Genomic DNA, 17,797 nt, shown 5'->3' with positions numbered 1-17,797 from the left:
AGTTTAACTTGGACGAGGAGAGGCTGCAACACCTGATCTCTCTGCGGGCCGAGCACAGGCATCAGCTGCAACTGAGCTCCAAACGCCACAGTGGAGTCCACACCATTGCCGAGAGCTACAATTTTAGGCAACTGCAAGGAATAGCAAGCAAAGGCCTGTGCCCTGTTTCTGTGCTGCTTCATTTCCAAACCCTGCAAATTCTAACACAGATTCGAGCCACATACTTCAAACTGCTGTTTCTGCAGTGAACATCACAGGACACACACAGAACAGGCAACTTCTGCGTTTTTCCTAAGGAGAAAGCCTAGAGGGCTTCACTGAGCCTGCCTCATCTTCACTGTCTTTGTGAAAAACCCAGAGGAAAGCCAAAAAGAAAAGCTCTGCACTTCAGTGCGGTCGGGCAGTAACGACAGAGGCTTCCCAGCACACAGAGACACCCTGGTGCAACGGAACAGAAAAGCCCAACAGTTAAACAGTGGCCCAAACTGCACCACCTTTGTGAAACCTGGAGGGCATGAGACGGTCACCTAACTGGAAAACCTCAGCACCCCTCACTGGTTGTCTGTGCTCACCCACAGCGATGTTGGCAGCCAGAGGGGCGGCAGGACTCCCCCACTGCAGCTGTGCCTTTGCACAGGCTCTCACTGATCTGCTAACGACAGAGAAACTTCCCTTAACGAAGGCCCTTTTTCCTCCTCCTGCTTGAACTTGAGAATGTAACATGGAAACCAGGGTTAAAACTCCCTGAAAGTCTCTAACAACGCACAAAGGACCTAATATCCATTAAAATACCTTCCCCGGACTTCAGCAGCCATGGCTCTGAACCAGATGCCTCAAACAACTCCCTGTGCTGACCACGTTCCTCATCAGCTGCTGTGCCACGCAGCTCGTGCTTTGAAATTTGGGGGATACTGCCGTTTGGTTTAAACCCCTTAACTGTGAGCAGGACTACCTGCATGGCAGCGATCAGCCTCTGATCAGCAATTCCCTCGTGCCTCCAGCGCTCACCGTGGTCACGCTGCCCCATCCTATGCTGCTGTGCCATAAAAAACTGCACAGCTGCGTCCCTGGGATCCCTTCTGCAAACACGTTAATTAGTGGAGGGAGAAAAATATGCTCCAATGTTCATTAGTTATTTAACAACACAAGTTGTGTTTTCCAATATTAATAACACGTTCTGGATAAAGGCCACTGCCAAAATACCGGCTATAAATGGCACTGATGGCTGCCTTCAGCTGGAAGGGCTCTGTGTTTCTGAACAGCTCTCCTACTTCACAATTAGTCATCTACTTCCTTTTTAATTAAAATCGGCATGTTCTGGGAGTTTTAGCTCTTTCCACACAGAGCCTACAGGATGACTTGCATCAGAACAGCAATAAGGCTGAACTAAAACCAATTTAGTTATTTTGGCTTAAGTTTGAGACAGTGAATGCCTGAGAAGCCTGTAAAATATTATATAGTTTCCACACAGTGCACAGAATTCCCCTCTGAAAGGCTTAAACAGCAGTCTCGCCAGGGAAAAGCTGAGCTATGGATACACGGCTTGGCCAGAGACAAGATAAAATACTTCCTTGTGCTGACGGCAGAGAAATGACATTTTACAGGCAGCAGCTTGGGGTCCATAACCTGTCTCTGTTCTGTACCAAACACACTGCAGTGAACGCACCAGTTCCAGGTCAGTCCAGAACACCACCAGCACCAGCCAAGGATGCGACTGAGGCAGGTTTACCTGACGTCTCAGGGACAGAGCGCTGCTGACTGGAGGGGAGCTGGCTTGCACTGAGCAGACTTGAGCTGCTCTTGTTTTTCTGACAAAACCTGCTTTTTCTTCACGTTTCGTCGCTGTTTCTGAACTGAGCGTGTCTCTTCCCAGCCAGACGACACCGCGGTTTGGACAACACCGTGGTTTGTTATCTCAGCAGCACGGCCAGCTCAGAGCAAACACAAAGCTCGTCCAGCCGCTCCAGTCTGCGTCCCCATCCAAACACGTTCTGCTCAGCGCATGGGAGCAGAGCAGTGGACAGAGAAACCTCAGGTCGAGGTAAGTTCTGCCGCAGCCTCAGCACGAGCAGAATTACCCCCTGTGCTCTGCTCTGCCCCCCTGCACGCAGCCCTGGTCCCCAGCCCTCGGGGGTGCCCCTATCCCGTATCCAGGCTCTGAGCACGCTGCTCCACAGGCAGTCGGGTCAGCCCAGCCCTCGTCAGCCTTCCCTTGTTTTGCACCTGTCATGTTGCTGTTGTAATTAAGATTAATTAGTCACTGCCACTCACACAGCTTGTGACATTCAGCCATCAACAACGCGCTCCCAAACCTCACTCGGGCTTTTTAATCCAGCCTGGCTTTCCACCCACACTGTAGGTCTCACAAAACCGAATCCTTCAACAACTAATACAGGAGCAAACCTGTTAAGAGAAGATTTATGGGAGAAGTTTCAAATAATACCATTCATACTCTGTTGTTTAGGCCTATTTTTCAAAAAGATGGAAGAAACCTACTGCAGCGTTATTGATGTACCAGTAACAGATACAACTGAACAAAGGAAACATATCCTCTCAATTTTTCAACACAAGACAGACTTTATATTGCTTTGTTGCTCCTAAACCACAAATAAAATAAATAAAAAAAACCCCAAACAATTGATTCTATGAAACTATAATTCTATGATTGCTACAGGGCAAGAGACAGAAGCAACACAAAGACTTCTACTGAAGTAGAATACTACCATGAAAACCTGCTTGAAGAGCGCTGTCCTGAATCACAGCGTACAATTTCACCTGCAGGCACAGAGACAGCTCTGACACCACGGTGCTCCCCGGGGCAGAGAGTGAAGCCGAGCACGCTTGAGCTGGATGTTGTTATGTGCTCCTCAGCAGAAGGCCACGGCCAGGCATCGCCCAGAGGCCACCAGACCCACGTCAGTGGGTCAGGCTTCAGTCACAAACTGGCCCTGAGCAGAGCTGCTGAGCCATGGGCCTGGTAGAAGTCACCGGGTGACAACTGAACGGGGCCTAAAGGCAACATGGTGTAGAGGGGCTGCAGGTGAGGGCATTACGGACACCAGGGGTTGTGTCGGATCATGCCCAAAACACCCCCACTTACGCTGAAGTGAAGCAGTTACACAGCGTAACTGTGGTACCACACAGCTCGTTGTGGTAGCACCGCTGGGAACTCCTCCTCTGCTGCTGTCAAAACCAGTGAAGAGCAAAGCGTTCCCAGCGAGCAAGAGAACGGACGGGCCGTACCGGGGATGGCGGGGGAGCGAGCCCCCAGTCACCGAAACGTTGGACAGACATTCTGTCCTCAAATGACATCACCTCTGCGCCCCTCGCTGCACAGAGCAGGATCAGCTCCTCACTCACCGTGTACAGCTCGTTGGTGACTTTCAGGAGTTCTTCATGCATCTGCAAGCCAATCTCCTTACTCTGGAAGACAGAAAGAAGAAGAGATGAGACTCCATGGTGCTCACAACACGGATATCTGAAAGGAAAGTACACTTTGGAGCAGAGTAAAACTGTACGGCTTCCAAATGCTCCACGCACACACATCCTGATCCTTTCTCTAGCACGCATTCACAAGAGCGTCTCCACACGCTGAACATCGCTGTGGCAGCTCTTCCCCACCAGGAGGGTAGGGCTACCACACCACATGCCCTGAGCTGTGCTCAGCAGCAGAAGTGCTGCCCTGGAAGCCCTGCGCGGGTTGAGCGCCGGCAGCAGACACCCATGCTCAGCCCAAATGTTCCCAGCACCGCTGCCTCAGGGAGCTCCCATCGCTCCAAGGGCATCAGATCCCAGAGACAGACAGGAGGTGGTGGGGAGGGGGAACGGGGTCCTGCAAACACCCAGTTCAGACCCAGGAAGGAGAACTTAGTGAAGGGATTTCCTCAACTGGCTGATCAAGGGGACACAGAGTACTGCTACGGGACCCTTGGCAGCAGCAGAAGGAACACCTGAAGATGCTGGAAGCAGCGAGGTGATGTTCTCCTCCTTTCCTAAACCAAGTGACCAACCCAATCCCAACAAAGCCCAAGTACTTGCTGCGAGCCCTTCCACCCCTGTGCCCAAGTGGATCCTGGTAATGACCAGCAAAGGCTTTCACATCCATCCCCCAGAGAACAAAACCACAGCAATCCATCCATTCACTGCCCAATCTCGCTGCATTTCTCACATCGCTCTCATGCCTGCAGGGTTTCTCAGCTGCCAGGGGAGGAGAGGGCCTTGGCAGCACCCCTGGCTTCTGGTATCGCTGCTCTCAAATACCCTCTGCCCCTCGGAGACTGGCCCTCCACCAGACCTGCTGTGCAGTGGGGTTAACGAAGCCACGTATGTTTTAATTCCACACACTATTTAAACATGGATCAGCCCTGCAGAATGAGAGGGCCTGTATTTCCCTGTATTTCCAGCCCTTCAGAAACCCTGCCTGACGTCCTGCCTGCGCTGGGCTGAAACACAGCGCCAGGGCTGCCAATCCACATCTGGGCTCCGTTCTCTCCGTTTCTGCACACTAAAGCCAAAACACAGATGGTTTCCTCTTTCAGTCTGCCCGAGACAGTGAAGTCTAAAAGTAAACTAGCGTTTTGATTTCCCTTAATTTTCTACAAATCCTTACAAAAATAAAACGTGTGATGAACACACAAACGCATCCAGCACAGCAAATCCCCGCGCTAGTTCAGAATTGCTGCGTTTTCGTCTGAGGTCGCTGCTTGCCCCTGGGTCACCCAACCTGGGTTTCAGGGACCATGATGAGGAACACTGCACAATTTATTTATCGTGCAAGCGATAAATACAGTCTGGAATTACAGACTGTATCACCTTGCCCTTCCCTGGCAGTACTGATCCGCAGCCTGCAGCCAGCTCCCTGTGTGAATGCAATACGTAACATCCCCCTCATTTTGGGGACCTGTTTCTCATTAAGACAGGCAGAGTGCGCAGAAGCTGGGCCTGCTCCATAGCCACAAGAGAGTTTTACAGCTTGACTTCACCTGTTTTTCACAAAACCTGCATTGCTGGCTGTGGAAGTGGCTCCTGCAGTGTCCACACAGAGCTGGCCAGGGCTAGACTAACTCCCCCATGAAGCTACACAGGAAACGCTTGTGGGCCCACAAATTGCTCGGATTTGCACTCCCCAGACACACAGGATCATCCTCCAACCTGCCTGCATTTGACAGATTTATCGAAGACGTCTGCTGCTGGACTTGCCGTTTGCAGTCAGCTCGGACAGTTCACAGTGCAGACTCGCGGGGCTCCCCAGTTTCGGGTTTTGGTGCACCCAGACCACGAGCCCAGCTTGTCTTCAGTAGCTCACTGTCACTACTCTGACCTGAGTGAACCAAAGTACCTCTCAAAAAGGACAATGTATTACCAAACAGCTACAGCACAGTTATACAATGAAGTTCCTGATTTCACAACCACGACAGCCCAAGCTCAGGAGAGAGCTCGCTGCAGGCCTGGAAACGCGCGGCACCTTCCCCCCCTCACCTCGTCCGCTGAAATCCCGTCATCCCTTTGCACTGGGCCCCTCCTGCCGGGCAGGATGAAGCAGACCCCACGGCCCACCTCCCGCGGCAGGAGCACGGCAGGGGCCTCCACGCAGGGAGGTTTTGTGCGAGCGCAGCGCCGTGCTGAACGCTTTGCTTGGCTGCGGATCCCATCCGCGCCCACGCAGGAACCCAGCGGTTGGCGGCTGCTGCAGATGTGCACGCACGGCTTTCCTGCCGCCCCTGTAATTACACCCCACGTCTCTCTGCAATCTTCTTGGCTCCGAAACATTTATTATAACTTGAAGATGTGTTTAAACTAAGTATAGACACTGCTCTCCACCCCCAAAAAAACCCGAACAACAACAAAAGCCTAAGCCCAGCAAACGAGCAGTCTCTTTCAGATTTCCTCAAATAATTCCATGCTTTTTTGTGCACACTCAGGGAAAACAATGTCCCATCAGCTCGGCTGGGCGGCTGAAGAAGCCCACAGCACAGAGAGCTCTTCTGACCAGAGCTAACAGGACAACCCAGAGACCTGAAGTTTAACCTCAGGTTATTAACAGTCAGAATGGAGTGCAAAGAGCCAAGGAAGAAGCTCAAGAGTAAAGCACTCTGCACCCAGTGACTATCCAGTAATGATCCTTCAGCTGTGAATCAGTGTCAGGGTGTCTGGAAGAGCCCCATCCTCAGCGGCCGCACTGGTGCACGCAGCTCCCAAGGTGCCAAGGAGATGCCAATTGCCAGGAGGCGCTGAGTGCCCCCGGCCCTCTGGAAATCCCGGTCCCTCCCCATCCCGCAGTCCCTGGTCGGTCTCAAAAACTTCACCATGGCTTGCTAACGAGCAGCAGAGCAATTATAAGCACATATCCCTCCCAGACACACCTAGAAGAGGAGTTATTAAAGCCAGGGTCTCCAAACGGGGGTCCCAGGCCCAGAGGCCCCCAGCCTGCAGGAGGTCAGGGTCACACATAACCCTCAGCAGACCCCGTCCCAAACCCAGCCCTGCCCAAAGCAGCGGGGAAGACGGGGTCGCGGTGGGAGCCACGGCCCAAAGGCAGCCACAGCTCCTGCCCCTGCCCTGGCTCTCCTGCACGGCACGAGGGAAGCCCACAGAGCTGCAAATTCCAAACCTAACTTTAGACTGCCAAACAGAACAAGAAGAGGCTCAGCTGTCAGCATTGTTGAGTCACACGGACATGGGGGACCAGAGGTGAGGACCACACTTAAAGACCCACTGCACCAAATACCCTCATCCTGCTGCCAGGCACCAGAGGGGCATCATCAAAAGGCCCCTGGTGTCCACGAGGGCAGCCTCCAACCTGGCGACGCTGGAGCAGAGCAGGGGGAAGCCGAAGGACTCACTGCTCCTCCAAGTCTGCTGCCTCCCCTTTTTGTGACAGAGAAATCACATCTGTGTGCTTCTGGGAGACAACAACGCCAAAGTGTCACTGCAATTCCCTGGCACCATCCGCAAAACCCAAACTCCAGTTCAGCCGCTTGCTTTGTGCCTTCCATTGCTGCTCAAACACAGCTACGTGCTGGGACAGCAATGGCCCCAGTTGAGCAGGTTCAGGACAATTCCCGCCAGTGCAGAGGAAGCAGCAGGAAGCAGCAGCAGGGAGCACTGGCAAGGAAGGACGCTTATTTTGAGACAAAGACAAGAGCTCCCTTCCAGACACCACTTCTTCACCCCACCTCCACCCAGTGCGCTGCAGTACGGGGCATAGTTAACCCACTGCCACAGAACTGAATCAAATCTCACGCAGGGGAACAACGCAGCATGGTTATTTCGGACATAGCAACACGTCTCGGACGTGTGATTTCCTGTATTCTGTACTGGGAAGGAGTGGCAAACTTCATTTCTTCTGCCGCAGCAGGAGGGACAAGGGGACACCACCTGCGTGGCCGAGGGGGCTGGCACGCACCTCTCACCCAGGACACGTTGAGACTCCATGGAGACTCCAACCACAGATCTGGTCCGATCTGTGCAGCCACACATCCCAGCAGCTCCGCTGATTGCCCATTAGCACCGCTGACGCTTGCCTCGCTCATCCCCTGCGCCAGGAACGTGACTCGCGCTGGAAGCTCCAGGGACATTTGCCCAACTGAGCTCTCTTCCCCGGTCAGCAGCGCTGCCGTGTCTGCCGGCACAGGGAGGGAGGACGGCTCTTCATCTGTTCATTGCCATCACGCGGGCCGAGCTGCAGCCTGGGACGCTCACCCGGAGAGCAGGGTCCTTCTTGACCCACTTGGGGTGACTGAAGAAGATGCACCCCAAATTTCAGGTCTTGTACTGACTCAAAGCTGCAGACACAAGGATTTCTTGGCCCATGTGCTCCAGAGGCCTCTGCCCCTGTTTGACCAGCAGCACCATGGCATTTCTGTGCAAAGATCTGTGTTTCTCTCAGCCTGGACATGCAGCTCCTGCTCTCCAGGGCACTGTGTCTGCCTCCAAAACTGCTCTGCAGAAATATATTGCCCTGCTTTGGAGAACGGCAGTTTGTGCCATATCCACCAGAGGACAATTGCCCTCTGTCACCACAGCTACAACAAGTAAATGAAATCGTTACTGGGTCTTTTTATAAAAACATTGGGACATATTTAATATCCCCATGGGCTCCTCCTTCACTGCACAGCCACGGGCAGCACAGCCCCAGCATCACCAATCAAAGACGCTGGTCTGGGGTCTGTGGGCTCACCTCTGGGATGAGAGGGTGACAAGAGCAGGGCTGGGTGTCAGGAAAACACTTGATCTCCACTACTGCTGTCCCCACAGCATCCACACTCATGGGGTGCAGTTGGCACTCTCGACTGCAGCAATAGGTTAAATACTGGATCCTGAAGCACTGCCAGCAGAAAGATGCCCAATTGGTTTAACTGCTGGGATAGAACACGAGAGGGGAAGTTGGATTACAGCTGTGTGAAATCATACAGCTTCAGTGTGCAGGGGTTCAGCTGGACAAGTTCAGAGGGCGAGCCAAGTCCTACCCTGGCGTAAAAATCCTCACGGAGGAGGAGTTTAAAATCCTGGCTGCAGAAAACGTCTCATTTCCACACACCAAACCCCATCAAAACCCCAAACGCCCCCAGCCCCTGCCGAGTCCCCTGCAGCCCCCTGCACCTCACAGCCCGATGCGACCCCCGGGGCGGCAGACGGTGGTTCCCCATTTCACAGCACTCATGATATTAAAAGGAAATGGACACAGAGGAGGGCTTGCGTCTCTCCTGACAGCATCTCTTCCTCGCTTTCAAAGCTAACAAAGGCACCACTAATGAAGCCAAAATGGAAGCGATCCACAAGCGAAGATGGCAAACTCCCCAAGCCAGAAGTCCCCAGCCTGTGCTGAGCCACCGGCCCGCAGCTGTGAGCCACGAGTCCCTTGGCTTCCCTGGGAGCAGAGCCACCAACCCCGAGGTACCGCAGCCATCGGAGGAGCAACCCTGGAAGCTGTCCCATCACCCTGCAGAGCCGTCCCGTCACCAAGCACAGCCGCAGCAGGGACCACAGCCTGCAAAGACAGCCATGTCACCAGCGCAGGACAATCCAGTTTCTCCTCTGGCTGATAACTGACTCCCCCCAAAAGCCCCCCTGCGAGGCAGCCCAAGCCATCGCTGACCTTCAAGCCGGCTCAGTCAAACGTCTCCAACTCAAACACCAACAGCTCCATCCCCACAGCTCCCACCTCCCCTCCCTCTTGGGTCTGGGCAAGACAACAGGCTGTGGCTGGGCACAGCGAGAGGCACTGGAACCACGCAGGGCCCAGCGCCAGGGAGCATCGGTGCTGGTCAGCGGGCAGGGGCAGAACAAACCCCACCGTCCCCTTTCCTGATGAACCACACCTGCGGCTGCCAAGCGAATAAGACGAGGGGAGCAGCAGCTCAGCATCGTTCATCACGCAGCATCTTTCCTGGCAGATGACCACGCACTGACCAATCGCTCCCCAGCGATGCGCATCCCGTACCCCAGATGCGACAGCACCGCTCCTTTGCGGAGATTGTTTACATTTACATAACGAAAGCACGAAACACAAAACCTTCCTGTCCCTCGGTGCACCCGCAGCACGTCACAGCCCATTAATGCATTCTGGATGGGAGGAATTAGAAGTGACATCTCTGGAAAAAAATGTTACCCTCATTTACCATCAAAGAGCAATCTACAGCAAAACCGAACAGCTGAACCACAACTGCGGACGCCTTTAACTCTTCTGGAGCTGGTTTATCTGTCCCACAGCCCAGAGTGGTGCAGGCTCCCAAGGAGGAGAGCTGCAAGGGCATAACTCGGACTCAAAATCAGGACAAAACAGTGCGAGGTGCCTCCTCTGAGCAGTCTCGTCCCTGCTGCAAGGCGGAACCAGGCATCTCAAGAGCCTTTCACCAGGATGCTCTTACTCCCAGCCCCGTGCTACAGCTTCACCCCAAACACTGCTGCCACACAGGAAGCAGTCCCAGGTCCCACTTTGGGCACAGTGTGCAATAGGTTAGGAACAACAAATACCCTGAATATCCCCAAGAGCGTCAGCCTCCCCTTCCACATTAAAGGCTGCCACAAAGCGAGCCTTCTCCAGAACCGCGCGAGTGTCATTTCCAGGGACACACAAGTCCTGCTGCAACGCAAACCTCGAGGGGCAAATGTGCATGAATCGCAGCTCTCGCTGTAAAGCCGCCTTTGGCTGAAAGCAGGCACAGCCTTGTCAGGCTGCAGATGGAGAGAGCGCGGCCTCGCCTCTGCTGGCAGACGATGGGGAGTGGAGAGACAAGGAGCAGCAATTTCTACACAATAAAAGTGGTGTGCCTTAAAAGTTGACATTTACATTCAAAAAAAGAGGAGGAGGGAGAGACAGGAAAAGCAAATAAACAGAAGTAATTCTGCTGAAAGGATGACTTGCTCTATCACCTTGTCCTGGCTGAGGACTGACCTACCACAAGAAAAACACTTCCGACTCTATTTACGCCCTTATGTTGGCTGCACTCATCCTAGGGTTCAAAGTGAGATACACCATTCACAGTCCTAGGAAGGGTAAGAAGGATAATCTTATTATACACCTAAAAGAGGGGCTGAGAGTAAAATGCAAGTGGGAGAGTGATTTTGAGACAGACTCAGAACTGAACTAACAGATATATCCAAGATATGTCCAATTTCCGGAGGCCAGGAGAGCAGGAAAAGGGATGGTGTCCCATCTCAGATCAGCAAATCCAAACCTGCCCTTGTGGTTTAATTTTACATCAGATCTATAAACTGGGGGAAACTGGCCATAAAAATATCACATTAAATCTCCTCTCAAAGTTGAACTAAAATGTCAAGGCAACCGCTGATCTGAGAGCCCTGCCCCTGTCTGCAGAGGCAGGAACCCATCCCCGCGGGCTCACCCCAGTGCTCACCGCAGTTCTGCAGCAACCCCTGCCGAAAACCAGCAATGAAAATTAAGAAAACCTTAACATCCAGGTGAAAGGCTGAGTCCTGGCCCACCCGACTGCGAGACTCTGTCAAGTCTCTGATGCTCATTTTAATTTGGTTGTCATTAATAATTCTGTATCATCAGCAGACTTTGCCATCTTACTATTCATCCTTTTTCCAAATGACTTATTAGAACTCCACTGAAATCCTCCTTCCTTTTGTTCCCTGTCTTTTCACCAGTCATTAATCCAGAAAACCACCACTCATATATTCTTCAGCAGACGTTTTTCCTCAGGAACTACAGCCAGGGACCTTCTCCACAGCCCATACGACACTGAGGGTGCAGTGCCAACTTATTTGCATGATCCCTGCTCCTGGAAATGCCTCCACTGCATTTCTGAGGCACGCATCTTCCCCTCAAAAGCCACAGTGACTCCTCTCGTACCTGCCCACATGCCTGTCACTCTGCTCTTCGCTGAAGCTTCACCCAGCACGGCTGGTTTCAGTCAGATTGCTGATCTGGCCTCTGAGGTCCTCCAGGAGCCTTTAGAAAAGTCACCGTGTTCTCCCCCTTTCCTTCCCCTGGCACTGACATCAGTTTAAGCATCAGGTCACACCTCACTGCGAGTCACTTGACAAGTCTGTACCTCAGGTTCTTTAAAATTCTTGAATAAAAATTACCTGGAAAGACTTGTAAGTGATAGTCCCCTGTATGGATTTGCTCCGCAACATCTAATGACCGTTCAGGTAAGGTTCCTCAGGCTGGTAATACCCCCAGCCCCCAAGAAAATCTCCAGTCTAAGCTTTTCCATAATAAGTACCAAGATACAGTCTGCACAGAAGGCCACAATAAGCTTCTATTTTGGACTCAAGTGCCAGGACGGATCCTCCACGGCTGCTTTGGTTACCTTTTTGAAGAGCCTGATGACGTCCTCGCTGATCTGCGCCAGCCGCACGATGACGTTGTTCATGAAGATGTCGTTCAGGGTGGCGTGGTCCCTGCTCTCTCGCCGGGTCTGCGTCAGAACCAGGTACCAGCAGTTCACGGGGGAAAGCAGGTGCTGATCTTTCCTAGGGAATCGGCAAAAAAACCCCAGAAAGGTCAAGTGAACACATCAAAAAGGCGTGCCATTTTCAAATGAATGCTGTCAGCATATTAACGTGCCTTCCTCCACCACGTGTCTCTGCCAGAACCCAGCACACCCCCAAAAGAGGTGTGTGAGCTCCTCTTGGCTGCCTCCCCGCCCCAGAAACCGCGGCAGCATCCAGCCAAGCCAAGCACGGGCAGCTGAGCCCTCCTCTTCCTGCAGGAAAGGTGGTTAAGTGTCTCTGCCAACACAGGAGCTCACAGTGTAAGCGTTACAAGCAGGGCTTCAGCCAAGCCAAGGAGTTCCCATCCTTTGCCCCAAGCCGCTCTCTCCTGCAGCTTCATCCTTATTTACCAGCCTCCCACGGCTGCCGGTGCAGGACAGCAGCTTTGTGAGCACGAGAGACTGATGCTCTGGTCCTAGCCATGGGCATGGCGCTGTACTTCACTCAACACACACACATATATATACATATATGTATACTGTATGCAGAGATCCATATGTACATGGGACATCAGGCCGCACAGGAGCACACACACCACACCAGATCCCCAGCTACACCCTTCCCAAACCAGGCGCTCTGTACTGAGACGTTCCTGGCAATCCCTTCAGCACTTTGCAAGGGAGAGAGTTTTAATGCTTCCTTGCACTTTGTGCTATTAATACGGCTGTCACTTCCATTCCAGAGAGAGCCCATTTGCCACGCAATCTGTTGTGCCACATTTAGTCCGCTAAACAGTGCTGGAAAAAATGCTTTGAATCCCACATTAACGCGAAGTGTCTGCGCACAACGCGAACGCGTTCATGTATGCTGAATATTTACGATGGGTTTAATCCAATTCACGCTGCAGACAACAAAGGGATTGCCCAGAGCAGCAGCGGGCACCAGACCTGCAGGGTCCTCGGAGCCAGCAGCGTCCTCAGAGCAAACCCAACCCCACTCAGCTCCGCTGTGAGACCCTGCCCAGGGGCACCCCAAGACCCTGTCCGGGGGTGGTCACAGAAACTCTTTTGAGGGGAGTTTCAGGAAACATTTCGCACTTGATCAGGCCTTAACTAATGTTGATGTCTTCCATCTCAACATTGAGAGAAACGTGCACTGCTCCCCATGTACTGCTTTTGGTACCGAGGGCAAATTAATCAGAAGTGAATCAAAGTTTCCAGAAGTGACACAACAGCAAGAAAACATTTCAGGTTGTCCAGCTGGGACACTTCGAGATGAACCCTCTAAATGAGGCACCCCATTTACTCCTCCTCATCCCAGTTGCTGTCCATGGCACCAGGGCAGGTGCATCCCATCTCGCCACTGACTTCACGGAGGGGAAGGCGACTCCAGAAAATCTGTGCGCGTACAGGCGAAACCACCACACGTGACAGCCTGAACGAGTCTGTCAACCCCGAACCGCCAGCACCAGCCCAGCAGCACCACAGCCACCACCACCACGGAGGGCCGGCACAGGCTGCTGCACATGGCTGCACCAGCACAAAGGCAGGGCTGGAGGCACCACGCTCCTTAGGAGGGACAAAAGCCTCATCTGAGTAATGACATTCATGTCCAAGCTGGGGAAGCAGAGTGCAGATGAACCTAACACAGGGCAGGTACAAAGCTGGCTGGAAGGAAAATGTCTGAAGCGGTTCTCTCTCAACACGGAGCAAGACAGCGAGGACTGGGCAGAAGCATGCACTGACTTGAAGCTGACCCTGTGAGCACTGCCCGTACCACCACAGACCACGGGCACTTGTGCCCTGCAGAGGTAGGGAATCCCCATAACCTGTAGGTAATGCACAACACGGAGCATCCTCCCAATACCAACAGCACAGCAGGCACTTGGAGAGCCATGGCACCACTCTCGGCTGATGGGAGAGGCACGTGCAGGCAACATGGGCTCCCTCTGAACCAGGGCCCTTCTCGAGCCCACACCAGCCACCTCCTTCCCCAGAACAGTTATCCCAATGCACAGGAAGAACAGACAGCATCTGATCGGCAAACCACTGTGAGCAAGACACCGCTAAAGCCTTGCTCACTAGAGACCGAGTAAACAGATTAAATGGGACTTAGTAAAATGGAATAAATAGGATTTAGTAATGTGACTGCAGAAATTGCTGCTCTTGCAGCTGAAATGGAAAAAAAAAATCACAAGGGGTTAGAGAAAGAAAGAGGCTGTAAAGGGCCAGGGGCTGGCAAGGGTAAGTGCATCAGACAGGCAAAAATCTCAATTTTCTGGGCAAGGAGCTACACAGTGGCTGCAATCCTTGGCCACTGAATTGACTGACACCAGTTTTAGCTCGAGCAAAACTAACACCGAGTGCTGGAGCCAGCCTCTGCCCGTCATTCTGCACCATTTCACCCCTGGAAGCGCCTGCTTACTTGAACTGGTGCTCTCTGGAGCTGCGGATCTTGGACGAGAAGCGCTCGGCCAGTTTCTCCAGGCTGCGGGAGTACTCCAGCTCAATCTCAGCCTTCCTGCGGAAGAACTCCTGCAGGTCCTGCAGCAGCTGCAGCCGCGACTCCGACTGCTGCTCCAGGCATTTGAACTGCTCCACCAGCTGGGTGCGGATTTCTGCGGGCAGAGAGGAGAAAGCAGGAGGTCAGCACGCACTGCCCAGGAGGGCACGACAGCCCCAGGCTCAAGTCAAGGCTTGCTAAAGCCAGCAGATTTTTATTTTTTTCCAAGCGAGAGCTGCGGAATTTCATTCACTGGTCTCGTATTAAAACCTTGTCCTTTGTCAAAATAAACAGCAGTTACACAGAGCCCGCTGTTTTGAAACTAGAAAATGACACTTCAATTTATCTAGCGCTACCTGAAATCCTGTATTCTTTGCATATAAACTAACACATTACTTCTTGATAAATGATCACAGCTGACAACAGCCTGAAGGAAGCAAACGCGCCCTCCTCTCACCCACATCCCCCAGCTGCAAACCCAGCTTGTCTTTGGCCCAAAACGCCCTTCAGACCCTCCAGATTCATCTCATACAATATCACAGACTTTATAAGCTCCAGGGGCTTTTTTACTTTCTCATATGGCCCTTCAGATGCTGTGACAGCTACGCTACAACCCCTGCAACCTTGGCCAAACGGGAGCTTGAACAAATCCCCGACGCGTGGTTTACCCTGGGGAGATGGGTGAGCCCCAGAGGAGGAGACGCTGCTCATGAAACAAAGCACTGACTGAAATCACAGGCGATTTATGGACAATTTCAAGCTCTTTAAATCTGTGAGGAACCCACATGGAGGAAGTTAAAATCACCATTATAAGGAACCAGCATTTTTTGACATTTCTCCACGGAACAAATTATCCTGCGAGCCCGAGCCACTGGCAGCCCCACAGGTGAACTCAGAGCTGCAGGAACAAGGACACCTGCAGCAATCTCATTACTGGGTAATGTAACCATGGCAGTAATGGCGCTGGAGGCTGCATGAAGGTCACCTAAAAAGCAAAAGCTCCTTGGAAAAGCACTCCAAAGCACTCTGGCTCGTTCCTGCCCTACATCCATCCCCCTGCAGACATGAGGATGGGGCGCAGGAGGCAAAGGGCCGAGAAGGAAGGAAGGAAGAAGAAATTAAATTCTCATTGCAGATGAGGTCTCGGTGTCAGTGTCTTGGTCTGTACGCAGGTCTTTGTCCCCTGCTACATTCCTACAGGACACAAAGGTGCTCACTTCATAACAAAACGTTTTTAAAACCTTCACATTCCCCTGCCGAAGCGTTTCCTTCCCACACAAGGTCAGTGGCAATTTCATTACAGCCCATATGGATTTTACATTCCCACTCCTGCTGGTGCCAACACAGGACTTGCTTTACAGCTCTCTGCTTTCCTGAGCAAGTCTGATACAGATTTTAAAAATAAATAAATAAAAAAGGCACAGATTCGATCTCTAGTTCTCTTTTCATAATGGATTACAACCCAAGGTGGTCTCCAGAACAGCTCTTAACAATACTGGCAACGCGCAGAAATACAAGGAATATCAATAACGCTACTCCAAGCTTTTCCGTTTCCAACCTCTTTTTTTTCCAGATCTGAGCTACTGCTGCTCATTTGATCTCCGTACCTGGCACAAAGAATTCTCCTTAGTTCTTTAGGGGTCATCCAAGGCAGCTCAGACAACAGCAGCAACCACCGGACCACGGAGGCTCCCGTAGCTTTCACCACTGCTGCTCGGAGCAGGGGGATTTGCAGTTTGTGCCCATGGGACCACGGCCTCCACTGCCAGTCTGGGGAGGGTCCTCACCCCTGTGCGCCCACCGTCCCACGGGCGCTGGCTCACCCCAGGGCCCTGGCACCCAGGAGGACTGAGGGGCAGCAGATCCTCACCAGAGGATGAGGATGCTCTGGGTCATCCAAAGGCACATTTTGACCCTCGTCAACAGAATTTCTTTGTTTCCCCCCCACTGCTTTGACACTTTCACATCTCCTAGCAGAAGTTCATTGCAGTGCGCAGAGGCAAGGGACAGCCTTCTCCAGACACAGAGCCCTGACCCCAGAGCCACTTGGCTACGAGCAGTGGCACACACACATTGAGACGGCCACTGACCCCAGAGCTGCGCCTGCATGTTAAATGGAAAAGGTTTGCAGTAGAAAACAAAATTAAGGGCTGCTGGCATCATTAATGCAAAGGCAGAAGCAATAACAGAGAAAACGACATTCTTCAGTGCTCCGGAGGTCTCTGTGAGTCAGCCCCTCGCAAACGCAGGCCCCAGCAGCGCCGGCGGTGTCGCTCCCCTGCTCCCATTGTTACTTTGCTGCTGCGTTTAAGAGGCACCCTCCTTCCAATTAAAATGAACTCGCTCTTAAGTAGCCTTTTCAATCACGACAAAACACAGGCAGGCAGAAAAGCCTTTTCCCGCCCTGGGTGCCTGCTGCCTAGGGAACGGCCAGGAGCCCTGGAGGACGTCCATTTTCTCCAGCCCCAGGGACAGCACAGCCGCCATTTGCTGTTGGACACCCCTGTCCTCCCCCTCTCTCTCTGATCCCGGCCTCACACACCAGATACACAGAGAGGGGGTCCCCTGTCACCCCAAACCCAGGAGGGCCTCTACCAGCACCCAGGGTGCCACCTCAATGGGCGCCAGATGAGAATCCAGACCAAAACCCCTGCCATTTTTACCAGCGCTGTTTGGAAGCCATTTTCTGGGCAGCAGCACCAGCATGAGCTGCATCGGTGCTGTCCATAGCAAGGGAATTAGGAAGCCTTTAATTATAACCATCAACCCAGTGCCAATTACATTTTCCGTGACAGACAAATACCTCTTCAGCGCCTGACCCCAAAACCTTAAACTCGAAGGCAGTGTTGGAAAGGGGAGGGCGCTCAGGGGAAGAGATGCTAATTGCGCTGCTGTAATTGGGGTCATCTCCAGGCGCTGACTGACGAGCCCTGTGGAGAGCCGGCTTTCAGGAACGACTGGGGCAAGCCAAGCACAAAGCACAGGCAAGTGGGGACAAAAAAGTTCACATTTTCTTAGCCTGAAGTCTACAAAAAAGAGCTAAACTGTCACAAACCCGATGTGTGCCATCACTGAAGGATTAACGCTTTCGCTGCTGCTCTCAATGAGTACAGCAGTACCGTTACGGGGGCAGCTTGGCAACTCACACGGCATTGGCAGGCCCTTACTTACACGGAATAAAAATTATTTGGCAAACTAAAAGGAAACCAGATGCCTCCAACAGCATCGGCAACAAGTTGTTCTACCAAAGCTGAGGGTTTCTCAAAGAAATGACACAAACTGGGCTCAGACCTGTTCTTGGTTCAACCAGTGCATGTGTTTTTTTTAATATCCCACATTCAGAGTTTTCCTTGCCAGATTAAAAATAATCTTCTTGCCACAAAGGGCA

At 52.5% G+C, this 17,797-nt stretch overlaps 1 protein-coding gene across 1 annotated transcript in view; it reads right to left on the bottom strand.

Annotated features, from left to right (window-relative positions):
- The window catches only part of SRGAP3 (SLIT-ROBO Rho GTPase activating protein 3), a 42,974-nt gene extending 28,455 nt beyond the window's left edge, over window positions 1-14,519 (bottom strand). The window contains exons 1-3 of the mRNA XM_010185954.1: window positions 14,332-14,519; window positions 11,784-11,946; window positions 3,361-3,423 (exon numbers count right to left, since the gene is read on the bottom strand). Coding sequence (XP_010184256.1) covers window positions 3,361-3,423; window positions 11,784-11,846 — 126 coding nt within the window. The 5' untranslated portion in view covers window positions 11,847-11,946; window positions 14,332-14,519. The remainder of the gene's footprint in view (window positions 1-3,360; window positions 3,424-11,783; window positions 11,947-14,331) is intronic.
- Window positions 14,520-17,797: the final 3,278 nt, after the last annotated feature.

The sequence above is a fragment of the Mesitornis unicolor genome, unplaced genomic scaffold, assembly GCF_000695765.1.
Source record: "Mesitornis unicolor isolate BGI_N332 unplaced genomic scaffold, ASM69576v1 scaffold21110, whole genome shotgun sequence".
NCBI lineage: Eukaryota > Metazoa > Chordata > Aves > Mesitornithiformes > Mesitornithidae > Mesitornis > Mesitornis unicolor.
This window is presented reverse-complemented; position numbering and strand designations above follow the sequence as displayed.